Source organism: Apus apus, chromosome 11 (assembly GCF_020740795.1).
Source record: "Apus apus isolate bApuApu2 chromosome 11, bApuApu2.pri.cur, whole genome shotgun sequence".
Taxonomy (NCBI): domain Eukaryota; kingdom Metazoa; phylum Chordata; class Aves; order Apodiformes; family Apodidae; genus Apus; species Apus apus.
The window spans coordinates 12,090,929-12,105,000 of NC_067292.1; the positions used below are offsets into that span (position 1 = coordinate 12,090,929).

Sequence of the window (14,072 nt, forward strand, 5' to 3'; positions counted from 1 at the left end):
ACCCCAGAGGAGTGGCCCACTTTGCCAGGGAATTTTTGTGTGCTGGCTGCATGCACAGGGCAGCTGAGGGGAGAATTTTGTTTGGTTTTTGTTTAGTGTTGTGGTTTTGTTTGGGTTTTTTTCATTTTCTGTTTTAGTACCATCATTAACCTTTCAAAGAGATCAAACTGCACTGAGAAGCTGGGATCCCAGAACACTCCATGGGCAGGGTCGCCCCATTAATCCCCAGCCCATCCTTCAGGATGAGCACACTGTGGGCAGATTACAGTCTTTCTAGATGTAATTGTGCTTTAGCATCTTACTCCAAAATTTTAACGGGTAAAAATTCTCCATCTCAGTGCAAGATTGCATCATGAATTCCCTCTGCCCTGCCTCGTACAGCAGGGATGGAAAAATACCACTTTTCATCCTTGCACAATGCTTGATATAAGTTTCTGAAAATGAGCGCTCTAGTAAGCTTAAAAATGTAGGATAATATGATTCATTTATAGATCTGTGATAATAGATGTGGTTTCTGTTACTCTGTTACCACATCAAGGATTACTCCTGCTCCTTCAGGAAGGACACAGCACCCTCCTCCCCACGAACCATTACCATAAAGCAGGGTAAACAACAAATACCACGTTATCATTAGCTGCATGGAGCAGTTCCCATTGATTTATGATGCCAAACACTGGCAGGCTGGATCAAGCTGCAAGTCCCTTCTTTGCAAGTATTATTTGCACGAGACCATCATAAAACACAAGAAGCCACCTCACCTGGGTTTGGTTTTGTTTACCAAAAAAAGAAAAAAATAAAATGTTTTACAACTTGCAGGAATTCTTCCCAATATTAGTTATTAACAGCCCCGAGATGGCATTTGCATTTTTATAACCTTGTTACTTAAAAGTGAAACAGTAGAAGGGAAGACTTAGCGATACCATTCCCTGCGCGCTTTAATCCCAGCCTGAGCTTTTTATGCTTGAGAGCACCTTATGATGCCGTAACTAACCTCAAACCTGGAGCAGCAGGAGGGCAACAAACCTCCGAATACAGCAATGTCATGCTTTACAGGCATACTCTGCAACAGCATGAATGAAGAAAGGAAGGAGGGGAAAAAAAGAAAAAAAAAGACAACAAAACGAACCCAAAACACAACAACAAAAAAAAAACCGGTTGCCTAGGAAACACTCTAGTCTTGGTAATTATTACTGTAACTGTCTGCACACCCCACCTATAACAGAAATGAATAATAAATTACCAGCCCTGACTGGCAGCTTCCCGCTCCTGCTCAGCGCTGCCCCCTACCGGCGCGCGCCGCCCCCTGCAGGGGGGAGAGGAGAAGGGCTGGGGCGCCGGGCCCGGCGGGGCTGGGCTGGGCCCTGCCCAGCAATTAAAACTCCGCCATCAACAAAAGGCGCGCCATTTGTCTTGGGTTGTCCTGATTTCGACGTAAGAGCGTTTCAGCGGGCTTCTCTGGGAAGACGAGTTTGTTTAGAAATTAGAACGCTCGGAGTGATTTAGTGGATTTGATTTAAAAGACACAGCGGGAGTTGGCAAAATTCACGTATCATGGGGTTAATGTGGGTTAGAACTGAGCTATTTGTAATACAAAAATACTGCATACCAAATACACACATCTGATTTCTTTTAATCCCAGCTCATTTTTTGCAACATAAATCACTTTGTTAAAATGAACAGCTAAAACAGCTGGTTTAGACACTCGAAACATACAAAAATCTGCTGCCTTAGATGCTCTAAGTGAGCAATGAAAAGCGCTAAAAGCAACTAGTCTTACAGAAGAGAGAAGGAAATAAATCGTTTACCTCCAAACGCTGGTCCCAGGCACGACACCCGCCACCTCTCCCAGCAGCTCCTGTTCTGGGTGCCACAGGTGCCCCCTGTGCACGTGGCCAATCGAAGGGCGAAGAGTCAAGTTTTGTGCCCAGTGAGGAAGGCAATCAGCAGGTAATTTGCAGTGCATAATTGATGCAATCATGGCCTGCAAAGGGCTGTGTGGGGCAGCTGCGGGGTGGTGTGGCACACTGATGTCCCTCTGGCCCTGCAGTGGCCCTGCAGGCAGCTGCCAACACTCTCATTTGGGACCAAAGACCTCTTGTGCAGCAATGTCTTTTGCAGTGGTTTCCTCCTGCTGTGTTTCCACCTGCCTGTGAAGCCCTGCCTGGCTGCACTTCCAGCTGGCTCTGCTCGCCTGTGCCTCAGAGGGCTGGGGATACTGGGATGGGGCTGGGGACACGGCTCCTTCCAGCACGTGTTCCTGTGCCATCCCAGCTGACTAGATGCCAAAGCCACCCCAGCCCCACATCCTTCCTGCCAAGGACTTGCAAAACCTTTCAGGAAACACCAGAAAGAACCAAAAGCCCCTTCCTCATCCTCATGCCCAAAGCCCTTGACAGGGCTCCCTGGCAGATGACGAGTCCTTCCACAGGCAGCAGGAAAAGCCATCAAGGGTTTTTCCAACATGCATTAAGCTGTTCCCTTATTATTTAAGTGAATAAAATATCTAACTGCAGCAGTGGGGGCAAAAAGACACTTATCTCAATAGGTTAATTTACTATCAGGACCAAAATTGTAAGAGTGTTGCTTCATCCCAGTGTTTGCTTCCTCTGTGCACTGGTGGTCATCTGCACCCACTTCTTGCCTTCAGCATTGCACAAAAAGCCGATTTTAAGTCCTCACTGAGATGGGCCTTCATATGATTTTATTTATATTTTTTTGATGTCTAGGTTTTTATCTGCTTTGGTAATTTTTTTAATATTTTTTTTTTTTTAGCATTTGCAAACATTCTTCAGAAATCCTACAGACGTTTCTTCTTGCTCTAGGCACTGCACAATGAATCTACTGGCAAAACCCAAGTGAAGAGACCAAAGATGAAGGATCATTCGATCATTCCAGCCTGCAAACCCTCTGACAACGAAATATACTGCAAAAAGGGCACAGACACATTCAGGCTCCCTATTAGGGAAAACACTCATGTGCTCAGTTTTAAGCATGTGGTTAAATCCATTCTTCTTTGTAAAATCTTTGAGACATAAGCACATGCCAAAGTGCATTCCTGAGTAAGGATGCTTCCCTGAACCGAAGCCATAATTCATTAAAACCCAAGGTGCATTTATCCTACTTTTTACAGTGAGCAGGGAAGAGAAAAAAAAGGAGGGGGGGAGAAAGAAAACAAGCAAAGAATTAATTTTTATTTGAAACTGATCTATGTGACAAGGGGCATTTGGTTTTGTTGAAGTAACTAGAACTGGGAAGTATTTCAGAAGATATCTAAATAAATCTTTTTAAAGGGGTTTCTCTCTCTCCCTCTTTCTTTCTCTCCTTTTCCCTCTAATTATCTATGTCTGGTAGTCTTGGATCTCAACCCCTTGTTATTTAAAATACATATTCATGGAACTATATTTTACAGTTGCACTGTTCTGGTTACAAAATAGCTTCTACTTTTCTAGGACATAATTTCATTTTGTTTAGCCAAGAATTCATTAAAGAAGCTATAAATAACCTCCTTTAAATATTTAGCCGTGAATAGAGGGTGGACTGGCATTGATGGCTTATTTTAGTACTAATGCAATATGCTTTTAAGAAAAAAAAAATCCGCATTTGAGCATGAATCAAGTTAATCATTAACACTTTCAACGTGATTCTCAGGATCTGCTTAGAACAGAGATTGCCCCCTCCCAGCCAGCAAGCTTGGGGGGTGGGAGGGCTGCACAACGTCCCCTTTTCTTTCAGCAACACACATTTGCTCCGGATTGCAGGGAAGAGGAACTCCCAGCCTGGGGCTGCTCCAGGGACCCCAGCTATCAGCCCCTTCTTGCCCTCCTGCTGCCACACAACTTGGCCAGCATTTTCTGCTCATGAAACCAGGCCACCTTCCCGAAGCCATAGCAGAGTTAAGAGGGAGTGCAGCCTTTTCTAAAAGTCACCCTAGAAAAGGAAGTCCAAGTGTTTCCACTTTCCTTCTGAGCACAGAGAGAAAAAAGTTTTCAAACAGGGGGAGTTGGTGTGTCCACTTAAATGCACGAAGTGGCACGATGAGCCCATCTGCTGTGGTATGGGAGCAAAGAGTGAAAGTGCAAGGCCTGTTATTCCAGGGGAAAGGTGAGGAAACATCACTATCTGGTGCTCTGCTCATGGATGGCCAAGATCTGAAAAACCAAATGTTGGTGGCTCTCAGGCTGCGTGTTTACAAAGCCATAGAACTGTGGCCAAAAGCAGATCCTTCCTTATACCTCCAGAGTCTTTTCTGCCTCATTTTTTAGGCTGTGGTTTGATGTCAGCTGGAGAGTAACATCAGCTTAAGGTACTCCAGATCCCAAGCCCTCTGCCAACAATTCCCCTTGTCCTTGCTCAACACATTACCTCTCTTACCTGAGCTGATATAGACATGCTGAGAAAGAGATCAGGAAACTTGCAAGCTTCAAAAAGCAGACACACAACTATTAAAAAAAAAAAAAAAAAAAAAAAAAAAAAAAAAAAAAAAAAAAGACGAAATCTAAACCCAGTAGTTTGTTTTAAACCCAGCTCTACTGCCTATTATCATTCAAGGGGTGGCCCCAACAAAAACTGTCAGCACAAGGGAGGGAATGGCCAGAAGACAGGCAGGACCTGCTGGGCAGTGGCTCCTAAAGCCAGGATTGCTCTCAGTCAAGAGGACACACAAAACTGCACCCCAAATGCTGCAGTGCTGTTGTATTTTGAAATGAAGTTGAAGCATTAAGACATTTTTCCTTAGTGCTGACTCCCTCTGGGCATTCCCAAGACAATTACAATGTCTTCTGAGTATACAAAAGAACTAGGAGATTTTGTAATCAAAGTCTGAGTTTATGTTTCTCTCCTTAAGAGCATTCAATTTCCATGGACATTCATTAGCAGGAGGTTAAAACACAATGGCAGAAGAGAATGGACTGCTTTTATGTCCATGTGGTAGTAAACATTTGAAGCTACAAATGTAAGTTCAAAATAAAAACCTCTCAGTGTGGTTTCCAACTTAGTAGTAAAGCAACGAAACACAAAAAGCTACTTTCACAGCTTTTTTACTGAAAATTTAATTTTACAAAATACCCTTTTCCATCAAAGAAACTTCCCTGCAATGTACACAAACCCAGCATTTTATAGATCTGTACAGTGAGATATCAGAGAGGTTTGAAAGAAGGAAAAAAACTTTTAGCAGACACCTAGTTGCAAAACCTACAACAATGAGAATACAAGTATGTCTTAAAATGCTAAAGCAAGTAATGCAATATAATTGGTGAATCTATTTGAAATGTGAAAAGTTTCCTTAAAATGGTCCATATGGTATGTAGAACATCACAGCTGGCACAAAACTGCCTGTATTTAGGTTTAAACACAAAAACAATGTATGTAAGGAACAGTTTTTGAAGAAGAACCCAAGTGCTGCTATCATAAGGCAAACATATACAAAGGTGCTGTCAGCACACAGGGAAATCGACCAAAGATGAATACTCAAGTGTTTAAACACTGAACTTTTTTTTTTTAAACGTTGTCAATAAATGTTTAAAAGATAACCAATGCCAAATTAACATAGGACACCCTTTTAACTAGCTAGGTGTAACACAGATAGTTTTAAGAGAATCTCAACAAATGTGAAACTAGGCATGAGTGCTCCAGCTTCAGCTGGCTCGGCAGGACCTAGTTAGTCTGTTGCATTCTGGCAGCTTTGAATTTTGAAATCCTCTTTGTAGTTTCTTCTGATGGTTCAGACAAAACTTCCTCTGATTTTCGCTCCAGAATGGTAGGCAGGACTGGGTGAGCGATGACTGGGTGTGGTATTAAGGAGGGAGACAAAGGCTCCTTTTCTATAACAGTTCCGGAAAATGCCTACGACAGAAGAGAACACTCAAAATGAGCTAATAAAATGCAAATGTGAAGCTATACCCGTAAGGTCATTACCCTATATTAGCCTGATTAGGATTGTTATTTCTTTTAATCAAAAGTAAAGAAATATCTTTATATCAATGATTGTTCCTTGCATAAGTAACCAAACTGTAATTAACCTCAAAATATAGCTAGTTCAAAGATGACTGAAGGAAAGACAGTGTCTTAAAAGTACTACTTAATCTCATTCCTACTGCATAAATGATCTAAAAATTTGCTTCCTCACTGACACATGCTCAAGAAATAAAACAGCTGATGTAATATTTAGTTTCATTTTGGATAAGAAATTGAGAGATTTTGCAAAGCTGGAGTATGTCAGCATTTCCATCATACGTCATATTTTATGACTTAATTTATTCTAATTTCATCAAGCTGACATGCTGCATACAAATTGGCAGGCACATATTTTGTTTATGCTTTTCTCCTTACCAAATATGATCAAAAAATGGTGAAAGCAACTTATACTTAAGAGAACAGCAAACTTGCTTCCAACTATTTCTCTATACAGAAGGTCTAATTAAATCATTTCGTGTTTAAAAATTATAATTTATATGCAGCCAATTATATGACTTAATCCTTTTTAACTTAGCTAAGAAATGATTCTTGGAAAACACCGGAAAAAAAGCAACTCAGAACTACTTTTCATAAACATATTTAAGAACGAATCACCCTACCATGTACTGAAAACAGAAAACTGAATGCCTAAGGAGAAGGGGAAGCAGTTTATATCCAAGAATTGATGCTCAGACTGGGCACAAAGGAATGCACACCAGAGTTAGATGCTTAGTTCTGCTTTTTCATAACTCAGTTACCAAGAAAAACAAAGCAAAACAAACCAGCCATTCTTTTCTTGCAGGACCTGCAAAAAAGCAGTGCTTTTTTGTTTTCTGCTCCAATAGCCAAAGTATGCCTAAAGCTGTGCCTGTACACAACTGCACTGTTCTAACAACACACTCATTTTCAAAAACAGGTAAGCAAAATATAGCCTAAGAAGATTGTGGTAAAATCACAAACAAAACAAAAAACAACATTTGTGTCGCAAATGGTAATGGAGAAATAACATGTTTCTAACACCTACAAAAACAACCAAAAGCAAAACAGCAGCATTTAAGAAGGCATGTCTAACTGGAGTGTTTTGCTGACTCTCCTTCAGTTACTTAGAAAATACATTACATTGTAGTGAATAATCACACCATGCTCAGAAAATAGACTAATGGGTAACATCTTAAGTGTACTTAGATGTTTCATAAAAATACCTACAGATGGGTCTTCCACCATGAATCTACACATCCTGCCTGGGTTCATCTGTAGCTGTTTCTATGAAACATTATAAACCATAGCTTTTATGAAAAATCCATTTATTGTAGAAAATAATTTTCCTAAAAATAGCGTTTTTATTGACCTTGCCTGTTGTATTGGGAACTACTGAAAACTTTGCTTTATCTAGTTTGAAAAAATCAGTATAAGATCTTACAAAATTAAGAACAATCTATGCCATGAACTTTAGAGCAGTGGCTACATTTAATTCTTGTATTCGTCCAGTCACGAAGCAACTGTACATTCTTCTCCCTTATGTCACACAGTCTCTTTTATGATGAAGCTCTAAACTTTCTAAATATTTGAAAATAGATTTGTTCAGGATCACTAATGGCCTTAGTTGGAATAATATGAGTAGAGGTGTAATGCTTTCCACAAGGCAATTCCTCTGCCTCTTGCAATTCGAAATAATATCTCAGCTGGTATCTGTGTATTTTAAAACTTAAAAACACCACCTGGAAATGAGCTGTCTAGTAGCTGTGCAACACAGTTTACAGAGAACCAACACTTTCTCCTCATCAACTATGAAGCACAGATTTTTCTGTTTTGATTTTTAAATCCTGCTGTACATCCTGCAGTAAAAAGTTCAGGATGACCCAGCAAACACGACAGTAACACCAGCAAGTGACTACTTCATCAGATCTTTATAGAAGAGCTTCAGGACTCAGGGAAGCCACCTGACTCATCTCCTCCCTTCTGTCCCTAGGACGCATATGACAGAAGCCTGTCACCTGACAATGTCCTTCTGAAGCAAACTAGGGGTCGGAAAATTATTTTAAAGAATCAAACTGATGTTACAGGCAACTACAGTCATTAGATTGCTCAGTTTTATCTCTGCCAACAATCAATAATTAATTAAAAACTGTACCTCGCTTGTCCCTGAAGAAGGAGGAAGCTTTTTTGGTAGCTGCTGCTGCCCCTCCTCCTCCTCTTCCTCCAATATGCCTTCACTGTTGTCACTCTGAGTAGCTTCATCACAGCTAATACTCCTCTGAACTCCTCGTCTGTCATCAAACTCCGCAGCACTGTTCTCACTGGTATCGCTACAAACACTGTTCTCTCTGCTTCGAGACTTCAAAATTGATTTACGAGGGACATATTCTCCATTCACAACATCAACAAAGACTCTGTAAAGGAAAACATTAGCTTTAATAAACCATTTCAGGATCAGATGACAAATTTACAGTGATCTTGCTCTGTCTTTTGCACAAATTAATTATGATGTGCTTTTCCAACTTTTTCGCTGCAGAATTACAATACTGTACCTTTAGAGGCATTTGATTTACCAACATACAAGAATCAGTTCTGCAGAGCAAACACTGCTATGCCTGTTATTCAAGCATTAAGTTGGTACACTCCTTCAGCAGAAAATGTATAGTTCTTTGAAAAGCGTTAGAAAACAGAAGAGTGAGTTACAAAAAGTTACAAAAAGGGAAACTAAACGATTGCCAGGGTTGTTTCTGTAAAGAGAAACAGAAGATCACAACAATGGAAGGTCTGAGAATGAAGTCCTTGTCAAACGTAGAATATTAAACGAAATACTTGAGACATTCATAGCACATGGAAAGGATGAAGCTTTTTCCTGACAAGTGCTGCTTTCTGCTTTCATTTAGAAAAAATAAATTTAAAAAATCTGGTTTTAAGATCAGATCAACATGAAGACACTTTTCAAGTATTAACAGACTGTAGACTGTTGAAGAGGCCTCTTCCTATATTTGTACTCCATCTCCATGACTTAAAAGAAGTCAAGGGAGGGTGGAAGAGAAAGAGTGGCATTAGAATACTGTTCCAATTTTATCAAACTCATGAAGGAGGAGCCCAATGACTGGATGAGTTTTAAGGGTGTTACTTGTTTCTTAACAGCTTTATTCATCAGGCACTCATGGGAACACTCATGTATCTCTACAGAAGATGGAGTTCCTCTGCAGAGCTTAGGGAGAGCACCATGAAACAATCCTTTACCTCATCTTCAGCCCCAGCAGCTGCGATTACAGGATGGGTTTTAACTTTTCACACTTTGTGAAACAGTTTTTAAGATATTTAGGTGCCTTAGTACACTGACATACAAATGCAGTGTGATTTTCACAAGCACTTAACCAATCTACTAGGTGTCTGTGTTCATCTTTACAAACCTAAATACTTAATATAACTCTCCCATCACTTCAATACTTTATACAAGTCCTCTAAGCCCAACACTGTTGTTCAAGCTCTCCAAGTGTGGGTGAGTAATTCTTTCTACAGGGAATAGTGATGGACTAAAGTCAGGAAGAGAGAATGCAACAGAAGCTATGCAAACAAAGACCTGAGTATATTCTGAAGTTACTGGAAGGAACAGACAAAATAGAGGAATTGACAACTGGGAAAGGAGGAGTATTAGGAGTGATAGATCTGGTCAGTTATGTTTGAAAACAAACATAGAAACAAATGACATGGAATTAACCAAAATACATAACAAACTATTGTATTCCTTTATGCAGATGACATGTAGGGGCAAATCTATCTCCATTTCAGAAGCTCTGAAAAGGGAAATGGTGATTTTTTTAGTTGGAAAAGGAAATTTTAAGCTTAGAAGCATTTATGGCTATGAAAGCACAGCAACCATGCAAAAGCCACAAACCTTCATTTTGAAGCAGTAAACTCAGTTCCAGCTGATTCTTTCAGGAAAAGTAGGTGTGGTGTCATACTTACAGGTGAACCAACATGAAAAGATAAGGTCTGCTGAGGGAAAGCTCATGCACCAATGCTCTTAATCACACACCTGTAAATGTCTGCTGGAGTTTTGATATTAGGCAGCTCTGGAGTTGCGTGTCCGTTGCCATTGCTGTTCTTCCTTTTACGCTTGGCCTCTTCTTTCTTTTCACTGAATTTCAAAGTAGTATTTTTTCCTGTGTTTATTCTTACCTGAAAAATGAAAACAAATTAAGGTCTAGACCATAAAATCAAGAACCACCAGGCTGCAAACCAACTGACACCTGACATTCTCCTATCCCAAAGCTGGGGACTACGAAGCACAGTAAGTTAAACTACTGTATGAATGGTAACATTCATAGTGTGAACCATTTGTCCTTTACCATTTGCACTAAACTGGGGCATTTCTTTGCACTAATGTGCATAGATTTTGCATATAATATAAAACCATCTGCTTATTCAAACTCTGCAACAACTCAGCTGGTCAATGGTCAACTTCAAGCCAAATAAAAAGTACTTTTAAAAACTCCTAGACAGGATCATACCTTTTACAACAGCTGGAAGACAGAACAGCAAAGTATAAATTTGAATATAGCTTTTTTAATACCACATTTGAAATGGTAGGATTTTAACAGGGAGTTTCAAGCATTTGAAAAAAATCCAAAAAAAATCACCTACATTTAGCATTATACATTTTGTAAAATGTCATATTTCAGATATGGTATATATGTTCTGTGCAATCTCTCCACAAAAAGATAAAAATAATCAAGTACAAACCCTTTTAGGTTCAACAGTGTGAGAGAAAAAAATAGTTGGAACAGAGTTATCTCCACCATCTGTGTCATCTTCATCATCACTGTGATAGTAAGTAGAGCCATTAACTTGGCCACAAAACAAGCCTGAATTTGTTACTTCTTTATGGAAGTTGCCCTGAGTAATAGAGTCTTCTACTCTATGCATCCCATTCAGATCTGTCCTCTTATCTTCTTTGTCCTCTTCAGAGGAGGTTGTATCTTCTCCATTTGTCTCAACTGTATCAGGCATCCTATGAAATGAAAAATACCTGAGTGAACTGAGGCAATTTGTATTCTTGAGAGACACAGGCATACAAAATAAAGAACAAGCCTGAACACAATTTTCTTTACCCAGGTACTATACTTCTAGCCAGACTGTGTAACCTTTTTTATATTCTATAAGGATGACTATGTCCTTTCCATGTCAACTGAAAATACCAAAACTGTGACATTCTGGCTAATGACCTATGTCTTGCTTTAGGATCAGAACAGATCTAAGGATGTCATTAAACACTAAATGTGTAACTCCTACATTTATAAACGATGGATTTTTCTAGCCTGTGGGAAATGGATTTTACTTTCCCCTCTTCTATCATTCTAAAAGAAAAGATACAATAATGCTGGACTGCCGTGGTTGCACTGAGGCAGATTTTAGCACCTTTGGCCTTGCAGTGCATGTTTTGTTCATGCTCCACCCTTCTCCCATCCTTTATAATTTTAACTGCATCAGTCTCATCAGCTATTTGCAGATATGGTGAGACCCTTTGTGTGCAAACAGAATTAATACACCTACAACTTCCTGAACTCCAAACCTGACTGTGCTACAGCAGTACTATACCTGTCAAGTTCACCAAGTATCTCTTCTTGTCTTTCAAGCTCTTCTAAGCGGGCCCACAGTTCCTCCTCTGACTGAAAACGGCCCATTGATTTTGTACCACTTCCATTTGCTGGAAAATCTACCTCAAAAACGTCTGATACTTTTGGCTTTGAATGAGGTTTGTGAGCAGTTCGGTATTTTCCTGTGTAACAAAAAGTAAGATGCACTTACTAAAGAAACTGACCAAAAAAAAAAAATTATATTGGGGAAAAAAAAACCACAAAGGAATTAAGGAATAGGGCAGAACATTTTCCATTTCAAATTATTGTTTAACTGTTTATGTGAAACTGTCAATGAACCGGAGTACCAGCACAGGATAATGGTCTCCGGATGTTACAGAAACACTGAGGCAAAGCAGACATGTTTATTTACAAAGCAGGGGACACTGATCCTATGACAGCTTTATTACAGTGTGGGTTTTTTTACCTCTTGTGCCTAACATTGCTCTAATAGACACCAACATGTTGATATTCACTCACCGTCCCATTAACAGCACGTTTTATTAACTGGGAAAACAAACCTGATTTGTCCTTTAGCTCCTATTGGACAAAGTCACCTATATTTAAAGAGCAGAGTCTTTTGGTTTGGGTTGTATTTTTTTACATTTTACAACGCAGATCATGAAAAATTGTCTCCAGAGTCATCTGGAAAATGTGACCAAAAGCCAGTCATTATGAATCACTCATTTTGGTGATAAGGACTCACTCTGAAAAGCATACAAAACCTGCATTTCAGAAATACTAACTATAAACCCCTTTAAAGCTTCAGAGGTGACCCAAGATACACACTTGTGACTACATAGTAGTCACTGACAAGTTCATTTAAAAGCTTTGCTACCTAGTAACATGGTGCATCCATTGAGGATGGGGAATACTTTTCCTGTTTGAGTGCTGTCTGGCACATAGGGAACAAACTGCCTGCCAACAATCCTAATGCTTTAGCCCTGTCCCTGTGAAGGGCAGGATTGCTGCTCTAATCCCCCTGCTCCCCAAGGCTGGCAGCTCCCTGGGGCACTGCCTGTTTCTGCGCAGACCCAGGCAGGTTCCCAAGGGAAGCTGCCCCTCTCTGCTCATCAGCACTTGCACCTCTTTACAGGACTGAGGACCTCCCCCCTTCCATCACTGCCACAAACATACAAAACATGTTGTCTGTACAGTGGGACTCCAGTATCTCCATGGGTCTTTATGAAATTCTGCTTTGTGAATCTGACCAACAGTAATACAATGTCTTCGTTATCCAGCATCTTTCAAGTTTTAAAATCTCTATTAACCAATTGCATGGCCTTTTTAAAAAAAATTTTAAGAACTCATGGCTTAAGGATATCCTTATTCAAATACGTCAGTTTATACTTTAATCCTGAGTTAAATACAAATTCAATAGCAACATTAAAAAGCAAACAGGTGACTGGAAGTAATGTTGGAATGTGTGTGTCCCCTACTCTTTCACGGCATAGCATTTTTCATTATCTCATTAAGAAAAGGCTGAAATGTATTTTATTGAGATTTGAATATAAATCGAGGTAAGCCAAGCAATCAGAATAGCTTGTGAGGATTTCATTTGGTATAATTACAAAATTAATAAATAAAATTTGGGCGGATTAGTTGACAATCTATTTCAATTTGGTTTTCAGATTGTGCCCTTCCAATTTCTTTCTGTTACCCTTCAGTACTAACCACTGACTTGACTACCAAGGTAAGCACATGGCTTTCTGAATACCAGCAAGCTCTTCAACACACCAGCAGTTTAAAATTTAGAAAAATGGAGAGTCAGCAATAAACTAGTGAGATGTTCAGGAAACTTATTTTTGTCTTCCTCAGAGATACTGTCCATTTTCATGTGAACAAAACCAATTCTTAGGTTGATGAAGCCCAGCCTACTTCAAAATAATCACTAAATTGTTCTTTTAGCCACTTCTCTCCCAGTCTCAGTACAGATTGGTGGTGCTAGAAAATGTATGTCATTCCCACCTACAGATTTTCAGTAAAAAATGAAGATGATTTCAGAGGACAATAATGATGAAAGTTTTGGATACCATAAAGCTGCACAGAGGCTGACCTGGCATCCACAGCATCCTGCTGCATTAATACTGTTACAGTCGGATGCATTTCCCAAAATGTTACTAATCATAGTACAGACACCCCCTTAACATACAAAGACTATTGTGATTTATTCTAGAAAAATGTAATGGTGAACTGCCCAACTTAGCCCTCTGCAAATCACAAAGTACTCTTCCTCAAAATGTCCAACTGTTGCTATTTTCAGACTGTAAAATTACTTATTCCTCCAGTTTTGCCTGAGTCTTGCCTATCAAGCACCACTTCAGATAGCAGAGAATTATCCAATTCCTTAGCACAACTGTCTTTGTTTCCCAGTCTCCTCTCCAGAAATGTTCAGGACATACCTGCTTCAGCACATGTGCAAGACCTGCTCACTGAGATTGGGTCTGCATTTATTTATCAGGAGCAGTGAAATGCCCCCGTGGATGGTAATGCTCACAT

General features: G+C 39.8%; 1 protein-coding gene across 1 annotated transcript in view; it reads right to left on the reverse strand.

Annotated features, from left to right (window-relative positions):
* Nucleotides 1–5,020: 5,020 nt before the first annotated feature.
* The window catches only part of URI1 (URI1 prefoldin like chaperone), a 40,957-nt gene continuing 31,905 nt past the window's right edge, over nucleotides 5,021–14,072 (reverse strand). Inside the window, exons 7-11 of the mRNA XM_051629123.1 lie at nucleotides 11,536–11,716; nucleotides 10,681–10,948; nucleotides 9,974–10,116; nucleotides 8,084–8,342; nucleotides 5,021–5,841 (exon numbers count right to left, since the gene is read on the reverse strand). Of these exons, the coding sequence (XP_051485083.1) occupies nucleotides 5,653–5,841; nucleotides 8,084–8,342; nucleotides 9,974–10,116; nucleotides 10,681–10,948; nucleotides 11,536–11,716 (1,040 nt within the window). The 3' untranslated portion in view covers nucleotides 5,021–5,652. The remainder of the gene's footprint in view (nucleotides 5,842–8,083; nucleotides 8,343–9,973; nucleotides 10,117–10,680; nucleotides 10,949–11,535; nucleotides 11,717–14,072) is intronic.